Source organism: Adelges cooleyi, unplaced genomic scaffold (genome assembly GCF_023614345.1).
Source record: "Adelges cooleyi isolate 19-005CV unplaced genomic scaffold, UGA_ACOO_1.1 ACOO_flye_CR_arks_rails_tigmint_CR_PRNA_9, whole genome shotgun sequence".
Lineage (NCBI taxonomy): Eukaryota > Metazoa > Arthropoda > Insecta > Hemiptera > Adelgidae > Adelges > Adelges cooleyi.
Window position 1 is genome coordinate 1,088,742 of NW_026096579.1, and position 11,795 is coordinate 1,100,536.

The 11,795-nt window shown below is 29.4% G+C and overlaps 2 protein-coding genes across 2 annotated transcripts; one reads left to right on the plus strand and one right to left on the minus strand.

Moving 5' to 3' along the window:
* Positions 1-2,508: 2,508 nt before the first annotated feature.
* Positions 2,509-6,515, minus strand: LOC126846125 (cilia- and flagella-associated protein 157). Its single transcript, XM_050585299.1, has 9 exons — positions 6,333-6,515; positions 5,216-5,384; positions 5,027-5,129; positions 4,752-4,905; positions 4,291-4,414; positions 4,074-4,217; positions 2,906-3,202; positions 2,711-2,826; positions 2,509-2,632 (listed from the first exon to the last, which is right to left on the minus strand). Exons 1-9 carry the CDS (start codon positions 6,455-6,457, stop codon positions 2,509-2,511), a joined length of 1,356 nt encoding a protein of 451 aa, XP_050441256.1. The 5' UTR covers positions 6,458-6,515.
* Positions 6,516-7,829: 1,314 nt separating this feature from the next.
* Positions 7,830-8,531, plus strand: LOC126846126 (histone H1-like). The gene has a single exon (XM_050585300.1). The coding sequence runs from the start codon at positions 7,830-7,832 to the stop codon at positions 8,529-8,531; it is 702 nt and encodes a 233-aa protein (XP_050441257.1).
* The last annotated feature ends 3,264 nt before the right edge of the window (positions 8,532-11,795 follow it).

The following is an 11,795-nucleotide window of genomic DNA, read 5'->3' on the forward strand; positions in this document are numbered from 1 at the left end:
TATCCAACAAATTTACCTATTTTTAACTATATAAATATAGTTGTAAAGATAAAATATGTACCAACAATTTTAATATAATATTTTTGCACAGTTTTTGAAAAACTATAATAATAATTGTTTTAATTTGTACAATGTGTAATGATATTATTTTATTTAAGTCTTATGAGACATTTGTTTAATTCCTCTATTAATAAACCACAGCGTTAATAAAATCAAAATAATACAGTATTGATAAGAACAAGGAGCAGAGGTCAGACAAACTACGTTACATAAACAGATTACGCTTAGAGAGTTCTATTACAAATTACAGTACAAATTATAATAGCATAAGATAATTAATATTTACTCGTTTCTACTAACAACATTAAAAACATTGGATTTTACTTACAATCATTACATAATATGTCATTTTTTCGAATAGTGAGTTTGTATAATGCAAATAAATGTATAATTTAGGTTACTTTATGTTAGAAATAATAATAAGTAGAACTGTAAGATATATATTGTCTCGGTCAGAGACGTTCAATCGCCCGAGAGATATGCTAAAGCATTAATTATTATTGGGTTTTTAATATGGTGTAGGACATAATATATTTTCAAAATATTATTAGTATTATTTGTTGCAAGACTGGTTTTTGTTATAAGGAATGGTACTTGCATTGGTTTGTTTATTAATATTAAACATTTGAATTTTTTTTTAGTTAACTTTTTACTTTTCATTACATTCCAAGACAGCAAAGTAGAAAAAATTAATATTATCAAATCGTTTGAAAAACATTTTTTTTGGTCCTTGACAGTTTTAAACATTTTTAGTTTGTGTCTTCGAACATACCTAATAAACATACCATACAAAAATGTTAAAGTATATGCGCCACGCGACGGTATTCCTTATAAGGAAGATTTTAAGCATATTTATCTATGATTTAATAATATGTATTTATTATACAAATAATATACATATAATTATCAAAAGTGCGTTAATAGTGAACACAATATTTATTATAATTATTAGTCTAATAATATATTATTAGCTTAAAAGTTAAAATTTAAAATGTACGTTACTTAATTTTCCCTCTAATATATTAACTATTTTTTTTTTAATGTAAATTATTTAACTATTGAGTATTGAGTAAAATTTGTACTCTTCGACATTTGTTTATTAGGTAAAGTTGTATCTAATAATAATCTATAGATAATTGAATGTAATAATACTAAAAAAACATCTGTATTCGGTGACAGGTGGTAAATTAGTGACACTACAATTATTATTTATAAACTAATTATAATTATTGGCATTGTTAATGAATTCATCATCACAATAGATATTAACCTGCCAATATTTGTATAGTTAAAACATTAGTCATTAACACATTATAACTGACATTTTGTTGATTATTTGTCAGGTGAAACAACCATAATTATTGTTATCTTCAAGAAACAACTTGCAATTCATTCGAAGTTCAAATGATAATGTTGTGGTATGAAAAACGACCAACATAATTCGATCGCATTGCAAAACACTTGCACTACAATGTTCTAGCGTGGAACATTTATTTTTCTCAAAATCCATGACTTCTAGAGGATGTTTAAGGAGGGCACTGAATCGCTTTCAAGGATGCTGTGATAGTCCGAAAAATAAATTAACTACCACAATAGAGGCTTGGTTATTGAACTAATAATTACACATCACAGTTTAACTTTTAAATTAAAATTTTGTAAAAAAATTGCCTATACTTTACTCCTTAAAAATGGGCGGTGCGACGCACTCTCAAGTCGGCATTCTTTTCAGGACCACCACAATTTCTATTATCCCAGTTTTTATTTGGAACGTGTTCTGTTTAGTAGGAATGATGACCTAATTAGTTAGTCGGGTAAGAAGGTAGGTTGGTGTACCGGATAGGTGTACATGTAGTTTACGAAGTAGGCCTCTGTGTCAAACACAATCGAAGGCTTTTATCATGTCTAAGAGAAGGCAATTGCGGTTTTTTTGCTGTGCTGTCAAATAGTGGCTTTTTCTTGGCACAGCATTTGGCCATCACGTGAGCTATATGCTACACGTTGCCGTACCGACTAGTAAACGCGTACAAAATCGAATTTCCATGTTATGATCGCATTTCGTTTTTCTAATTTATTCCACTTGAAAACCACTTGACGGCAATAAATTGAGTAATAACAACATGTTGTTAAATAGTTAATTTTCTTGTTACATGTTATTATACAACTACTTTATTAACCAATATATTATATTGCCTTTGGTGGGTGATCTAGTTCACATCACTAGATCAATTCAAAATTGTGTAACCCCCTGTTGTGTTGTTTGGCTTAGTTTATTTTATTGTCAAAAAAAAAAAAATTACTGCTTCTTGAAATAATCTATCTAAAACGAGTAATAAAATGTATGAAAACGGATTAATTAATAAACGTAATAATTTATAAAAGAAGTAAACCTTTACAACTGTAATATACAATTGACATATTATTAGTTATGTTATACATTAAGCACTACGATTAAATTAAAGGCAACACTTTTTTCTTCATTCCTCGATTGAATTTTCGAAATGTCGAAACACAATAAGTCGGTGTTTTCGGAGAATTGTTCAAGTTCAATAACGACACTTTAACTGCATCCACACTGAAAACCCAATTACAAAACCCAATTTAAAAAAAAACAATGAATTACTTAAGAATAACGTTTTAAGTCTTTTCATACGAATCGAATCCTTGTATTTCCACTTTTCTCAACTTGGTGGCAACAAAAAGGTCGAATAAATGTTGTAAAAACTTGAAATAAACTCCATCGTTTTTATCGATTTCTTCTTTATTGTACTAAAAAAAACAAACCATAAGCAATTTAATTATTAAATGTTTGTGTTTGTGCGTTAGTTAGAGCAATTATTGTTATTACTTGATTTTCCTTTAATTTTCGTTCGATAGAAGCAGTGATTGTGACAAACATGGAATCCATTTTATAAATATGCATACTCAACGTTTTTAATTCTGATTTCATTGCAGTTAAATTATTAATCAAATCGCGTATTTTGCGACTTTTGCCGGTCAATTTTTTCTTCATTTTATTAATGGCTGCAATGTACCGGACGATTTTAGCTTTGATTGTAGTTCTCCTGTCCGAGTGGTTTCTCGCGCACAAGTTTTGCAATTTCCAGTTAAGTCCTAGTTCGTGAACTTTTAACGTGTCCATCGTCTGAATTGACAGTCGGAAATCAGTAGTTTAATTTATTGTACCAGTTTAAAAGTATAAAGAGAATAAAACAAAGCAAAAAAGTTAACATTTTTTTTTAAGTAATTGTTATAAAGTTTGAGCTGAATGACAAAATTTGTTATTGCCTGGCAGATTTATTTTGAACAATAGTATAGTGGGGTATTAGAGTTACTTGTACAGGGTGTTCCAGCATGAAAGGTATTCCAAAATATAAAACTATTCCATGTTATTCAGTGCAAAAAGCTAACATTAAAAGAGGGGTCACATCATTGTTCAGTCTTTTTCGGACCCTAACTCTTCTCTTATCACATATCTTATCATTTATTTCTTACCTCTAGTCTCGAATTATATATCTCTTATCATTTTTTTCTTATCTCTTGTTTCTAATTATTTATCTCTAACTCTTATCATTTAGCACCTATCTCTAATAATTTATCTCTTACCAATTATCTCTTTTCTTTTATATCTTATCATTTATGTCTTAGCATTTATCTTTTATCACTTATCATTTATTTCTGGTCTCTAATCATTTTTCCCTTATCATTTTTTTTAATTTAAGGGCCGAAAGGGACTGAAAATAATGTGACCCCTCTTTTAAGGTGAGCTTTTTGCAATGAATAACAGAAAATAATTTTTTGTTTTTTTAAGTCATTATTTTTCTACTCAACTGTCAAATTTTCAATTTTTTACTTATCGAAAAAATGAAAACGGGGGTTTATTTGGGGGTCCCCCAGATGTCTAATCACCTAATACTTACCTTTCATGCTGGAACACTCTGTATATTGTAGTTATTGAAAAGTAGAACTTACTATTAGTTACAATGTAATATTTAATAAATTAATACGCATATTACCAGTTTTTGAGCGATAACGATATTGTTGAGGCGACTATTTTCTTTCATGTATATTTTATTCTCCATTTTCAAATCAAAGTTTTCCGATTTCACCAAGTCATATTTTCTGTTTATCATTAACCATCGTTCAGTGCATTCTGTCAACTGTATGACAATCATTCAAACGTATAGTAAATAAAAAAAAACAATTGTCGTTACAGAATGGATAACGTTTTACTTCGGTGTTGATAACAGCGTTTTCTTTTAAAGTCCTTTCAAACGTTGACGTCATAAGTTTTTGCAAATTACTTTGAATGCTCGTGGAGAGTTCAGACAGTTTTGCTTCGTTCTGACGTTTCATACTGTCAACACAGTCAGTGTAATTAATAGAAAACTAAAGATGTGGAGGAAATAATTATACATTAAAAGTTCCATTCAACGATATTGTTAGAAAATAAAAACCCTTCCTTTCTAAACACTTTTATGTAAAAGTTTGTTTTTATTAAAATAAAAAATACAATCTTTATAAAATATACGATAAGTATTTGCCATTCATGTTAGAGTAAAATATGTCTTTTTTGTTATTATTTGCAGTACAGATTGACTTTTTGAAAAAATTTCAAATTTCAAAATCCCAAAATTACTTCATAACTTTTCTATGCTTTCGGTCTTGACTTAAATGACTTATTTTTTACTTACTGCTCTTTAACGATTATAAGTTTCTTGTCGGTGTCATATATCAAATTGTCTTTTTCTTTTTTTAATTCGCACAGTTCTTGTTCTTGTCTCAAAAACTTTTCCATAAGTTGAGATCTTTGTTTCTTGAATTCATTTAATGAATTCACTTTGCTTTCTGTTAAAAAGTAAACGATAATAAAAGTACATGCGATTCTCTTAAATTTTTTTGTATCCATAGAATGAAATTAACATTTCATCACTAATTGTACTGTAATATAATAACCAATTAAACTTACTTAGTAAGCCAATTTCAGCCGTTAGCTGCCCGAACACAATTTCGAACCGACTGTTTTTTTTCTCAATAATGTCCTCGTAGTTAGTTTTTTGATGTTCAATAGTCTAAATAAAAGTATGTTTTTGGTATTTCATACTAATATATATATAGGTACCTATTAGGTACATTATTGTGACTTCAAAAATACTACCGTTTTCAATGTGGAAATCGTGTTGTCCATGTCGAAAATTTCGTTGTTTTTCATTTCAACCTGACGGGACAAATATGCAATAATATCACACTGGCTTTCTTTCAACGCGTTGGCTTTATCTCTATCCGATTCACTGTTTTGTTCCAACTCCGTGCACCTATTTGTTACTCTATAGATGGAGAAAAAATGAATTTAGGCTTTAGTAGGAGGTATATTCGAGTATATTTGAGCATTTGTGTTAAAAAAAAAAACATTAACTTTTAATAAATAAAATACTCCAATTTATAAAAAAACATTATAAGCATACAGAGTGTTCCAGCATGAAAGGTAAGTAATTGGTGATTGGACATCTGGGAGACCCCCAAATAAGCCCCTCGATTTCGTTTTTTCGATAAGACAAAAAATTGAAGGTTTCGACAGTTAAATAAAAAAATAATGACTTAAAAAAACAAAAAAATATTCCAAGTTATTCAATGCAAAAAGCTCTCCTTAAAAGAGGGGTCGCATCATTTTCAGTCTTTTTCAGCCCCTAACTCTTTTCTTATCACATATCTTATCATTTATTTCTTACTTCTAGTCTCTAATCATTTATCTCTTATCGCTAATATCGTATCATTTATTTCTTATCTCTTGTTTCTAATTATTTATCTCTTATCTCTCATAATTTATCTCTTATCATATATGCTTAGCATTTATCTTTTATCACTTATCATTTATTTCTGGTCTCTAATAATTTGTCTCTTATTATTCTTTGAGTTAGAGGTCGAAATGGACTGAAATAATGTGACACCTCTTTTGAGGTGAGCTTTTTGCACTGAATAACAAGGAATAATTTTTTTTTTTAAGTCATTATTTTTTTACTTAACTGTTGAAATCTTCAATTTCTTACTTATCGAAAAAATGAAAACGGGGGGCTTATTTGGGGGTTCCCCAGATGTCCAATCGCCTATTACTTACCTTTCATACTGGAACACCCTGTATATGAACTTAAGAAATTCGACCCTGTCTCCTACTTCTCAATTAATATTCTATTTAAGCACACTTTTTTTCCCATTAAATTTTAATACAAATTGAAACTAACAGAGCGCCATTAAAATTAGTTACTAAAATTAATTACCTGGTAAGTTTTTCCGTTAGATCAGCAATTTGAACATTGTACATAGCCCGGTCGACTTCTTGTAACGCCGCATCTTTGTCATCGTTCTTTTTCTTTTTTTTCGTTTTCTTCTTTAACTTGTGCATAACCCAATTTATGAAATTCTATAAATTTTGCATACCAATCGTCCAACTGTCAGTAATCTATACAGAGACCCTAAACGTTATTACAAGTATGCAACGACTTTGTAGTGCTGTTCAAAAAGGTCTTTAGTGTTTATTGATCAAACGCATACCACCATCAGACCAAACAATAATATTTTTACTTGACCTAGTTTACGACAATGTGAATATGCTTGTGATTTATAACAATTATATTAAATAAACAATTCAATAAAATATTCAAAATACTATTGTAAACGAGAGTACTTATTAAACATGTTTATATATCAAATAAAATAAAATATACAGGTACATAAAAATAACATTTTATATTTATATATGTAAATCAATAATCAGTATTATGTGTTGACATGAAATGTCTTATTTTTTGTGATTGAATTTGGCTTGCAAATTTATATTTATATATAGATAAAAACACGATTTATGATTTTATTTAATAGCCATTACAATGGCTATTAATGATTCCTCGTGGAAAATTGGAATCGTAGAAATATTTTAAATACAGCACACAGCATTTGCGCTATATTTATTACAATTTTAGCAATTGTGTGTACTATTAATACATATTCACACGCATCCATTTATAAAATAAAAAAATGATTGCTACCTATATAGTACAATGTATAGATATTAGGTACTGAATATTATAATAGTGGTATCTCGTAAAACAGACTATAAAATATTATTTTAATGTAATAAATAACCCAACATATATTTATATTATTAAAGTGTAATAACTATAAGTATATATACCCAGTTACAGTGAACAGCAAACCAAGTCATAAATCTAAGATTGACCGTTTCAGCACTAACACCAATAACAATAAGGGCAAACGGTACACAGGTTTTTCTGGACGAGCTAAAATTATTTTTGAAACGTTTTACAAAAACTGTTTTTTTGGTATTAGTTAAAAACATTTTATAAATTGTAATTTTAAAGGGGAAACTTTTAAAAGTCAAACAGTAGTGACCTATATTGTATTTAATTGATATTTTTAAAGCGCAAAGATATAATACACATTTTAACTGGCCGATAACCGGATTTGAATAATTACATTTAGATTTATCGGCGTATTAAGTGTCGGCGAAGTGGCTTTACTAATAATAGACCGAAAAAGTCATACCGAACCGGTTTGCAAATTATATTTGATTAAAAAAAGATCAATGATTTCTGGTAGATCATCACCGTGTTACTAGTGGAAAAACGCAAAAAGCATCATTGTCGATCATTTTGTTGTGAAATGTTTACTAGTCGGTATGACCACATGTATATTACACGGCCGTAGTCGCGGTTCACAACGTTTTGTCTCAACGTTTCTCCGCCTATTTCAACGTCATGGCAGATACCGCCGCCGAAACGTCGGATTCGTCGTCGTCCGAGACACCCGAAACGTCGATGGTCGAGGACAACAACAGCATGTCCTCCGACGGCGCTGAAACATCATCAAACGGCTCGTCGTCACCCGCCGCAACACCAGAGAAGCAGAATACTATAGCAGCGGCCAAGCCGGTGAAATCGGCGGCGGCGGCCACGCATCCGGTCACCGCCGTAATGGTCATGGCCGCCGTGACGGAGCTGAAAGACCGGAAAGGCTGTTCGTTGATAGCCATAAAAAAATACGTGACGGCCAACTACGGCGTTGATTCCGTTAAAATAGCTCCGTACATAAGAAAATTCTTAGTAACGGCCACGGAAGACGGCAGATTGGTTCGGACCAAAGGATCTGGCGCCAACGGTTCATTCAAGTTGCCCGCTGAAGCCAAAAAGAAAAAGGCGGCCAAGAAAAAACCGGCCGTTAAAAAAGCGACGACCGCTAAGGAGGCGGCGTCGGCGGCGGGACCTGTCGACGAAAAACCGAAAAAGAAGCCAAAATCTGATGATCCGGCGGCCAAGAAAACAGCCAAAAAATCAGCAGTGGATCATCCTAAACCGCCAAAAGCTAAAAAGTCGCCGTCGAAAAAACTAACTGTTGCAAAAGCAGCGAAGCCTAAAAAGTCGCCGGTGGTCAAGAAAGCTCAAGTTTCCAAGAAAAACTGAAAAATATAATAATAATATGTTATAATATAATACTATATAGTTTAATGTGATATAATCGTAAAATGGTTCTTTTAAGAACCATCATAATAATAATATTGCAAAAACATTGATAAGCTCCAATTAAGAAATTGCAATTCAACAGTAATTGTATTTGTACATTACATGTGTCATTTTATAGGGGTACGTTAGATTTGTATTTTTAACCCTTTCAGGCCCCTTTACAATGTGGTGAAGGTATACGTAATTAATTAAGTATTGCACATAAAATTGTCAAATAATAGACAGTTTGTTTAGTATATTGTTTTGTTCAAGATACTCAAAACACTGATTCGTTAAATTCCTTTTTTACTTGAAATATATTGAATTAAAATTAAAAATATTTGGTGTCCACTAAATTGTTTGATTTCAATTTTTTTTTCTGATAGTATTATTTTTATTCAACCATTTAAGATGATCAAATTCTGTGAATTTTTTCTGTCAATGTTCACTTGATAAGAAATATAAAACAACCTCAAAATTATTTCTACAAGTAATATACAACTCAATAAGGGGTCATTTAGTTCCCCACATTAGAATGGCCTCTGGGACATCAATTAACTATAAAAATAGTTTTACCGCCAACATTACACACCATGTTTACTCATCATAGATAAGAGTGAACACGATTTGACCGTTAAATATTATAAATATTCGTGTTAAGCACACAACCAACATTTTCACTAAAATACAGTTATAAACTAAAATATGATATATTTTGTATAAAAACTGTTTTATTTTTTTTAGTACCTTTAACGCCTAAAATCACACCTCAATGGGGTTATCATAAAATAATTGTTGACCTTTCAAGTGCCCACACCACATTGTAATGTGGTTAGTTAATTTCTCAGGAGCAATTAATTCAGATTTTATAAAAATTAATTTTCACATTATTTATACCGAGTATAATGAGTAAAAAGTATCATAAAAAAAAGGTATGTCCACAAATAAAATTTGGGGACTGAAAAGCATATAGTTCGTATACACAACAGCCCCACGAAAATGGCATAATCAATTATCTGTGCATGTTTGCATTTATATTTTTATAATTATATATATATATATTTTTTTTAATATTTAAAAGCCTAATAGGTGTGCCTCTAAATCGTGAAAGATAATTTAATGGTGATTATTTACACGCCACATTAATATGCGCCGCATCATAAATATTGTCAGATATATTTCAATTAAAATTTGTATATAACCTGTTAAAATTAAAAAAAAAAGTTATTAGGTATCTTTAAAAAAAACACCATAATAACCTATCGTTTTGTTTCATCACAGCTGTTAGGTATTGGTTCGTTTGCTAGTCGGTATTACAACAATGCTAACAGATTCAAATGTACTAAACAAAAAAGGTTTTTTATTAGTTTCAATTACAATTTATTAGTTATTACAAAGTTGTATACGTTCTAAACCGATATGCAGTGTGGTTAGATTTACCTATAAAATATTGTGTACTTTGGACAGTCGATTGGTATATTATGTGTGTTAAATTGGGTTCCCACAACTCGGTAGACAATTATTCGCTATACATTCGGTCAACAGACTAGTGTCACCGTGGAATACCAAAACTATAATTAGCTTGGCCGTCGTCACTGTTGTGCTCTTAGTTGAAACGTTTAAAAATACAATAGCAAAACATGATAATATAATATTATGTCCACAACAGCTATCCATGTAGGTGCGATAAACGAGAGGGTATATATTTTGTTAAATTAACAGTAAATTCAATTGATTGGTTACTACTACTTGGTAAGTTGATATTTTGGAGTACAACGGGACTGACTGATTTTACCTTATAGGTAAAGTAAAACGAATTCGCAATCACAATAGTGTTTTAAATATTTGATAATTGTATTTTATTTATGAACATGATTTAGTAATAATGATAAGTACACAATTATTGTTAAAATTACAATTCCTTATTCGATTATAATGATACAATAAATACTGGTATAGGTATATATATATATATATATATATTATAGAGATCTAAAAATATTAAATAGTCTTATTTAGATAAATATATATATATATTATTTGAAGGTAAATTATAGTAATTAATTCGCTGTCTAATTGGATGATAACAAACACCAATTTTTCTAAACATGATTTAATGGACTTGGGTCTTGGAAGATATTTATTAAGAATTTTTTTATTATGCTAATATTACTAAAACGCTGATTTGTATTTACACAAAGCTATCATCAACATCGCTAATGTGTGCGGTAATAATTGGAATAGTAAATTATTTAAGCTTTATTTTAGACATAATCACTGTAAATTTTATCTAACTTATTATTATAGACACTACTTATAAATGGGTACTTAAAGTAAACAATGCAAGTGTATGTTTTTATTCTCTTTTGTTTCTTTGATATTTATTATACCTAACCTGTACATAAAAAAAAAAATATATATTTTTATTTTTAAATGATTTTCACTACACGTTAAAAATTTAAACATATTATATTAATTATTATACAATAATTTGTTTTAAAATCAGCGTTGACTTTCCAAAGAAATTTTGTAGCATTTTAAAAGTATAAAAAAGATAGAAGTAACATTACCACAACAACCAACCTTTTAACTGATGTTATGTGTGGTTTTAACTGTGTAATGAGTTGGTTTTAAATGATTTCAATTTTAATTCACAGTAATAATTACTAATAATCTACACAAGTGCTACTTCGAGTACAATGTTTAAAATTATGTAAATACTATATTTTAAGCTTTTTTAGACGTTAATTTTAATTTTGATAGTTTAGTTTTGTATTTTTATCAATGATGCCAAAAAATACTGGCATTAAAAGCTATTTTTCTGAGCAATTCTGATTTCACCATAATTATTCAATCGAAATGTTTGTGCGGAAAGTTTATATTTATATTGAGATATTTTATTATTATTAATAAAGGTGTATTTTGGTTTTTTTTTTTAAGAACGTCTTAAACTCACTAAGTCTTATGAAGTTTTACATATTATATGCTTAACACCTAATACAGTCATAATTCATAAATTCTAAACAGCACTTCAGTGATGTGTTTTATTAATTTTTTTTTTAAGAAGTATTAGGTTTTTTTTTGATAATAAATGGTTTATACACCTAAAGGAAATATTATCTTCTACTTGCGTCTGTACCTAGGTATTACATGTATTTAAATATAATTAATATCACAGCCTTTGACTTTTTCCATCTTAAGTGTTAATTACGTTAATAGTATAAT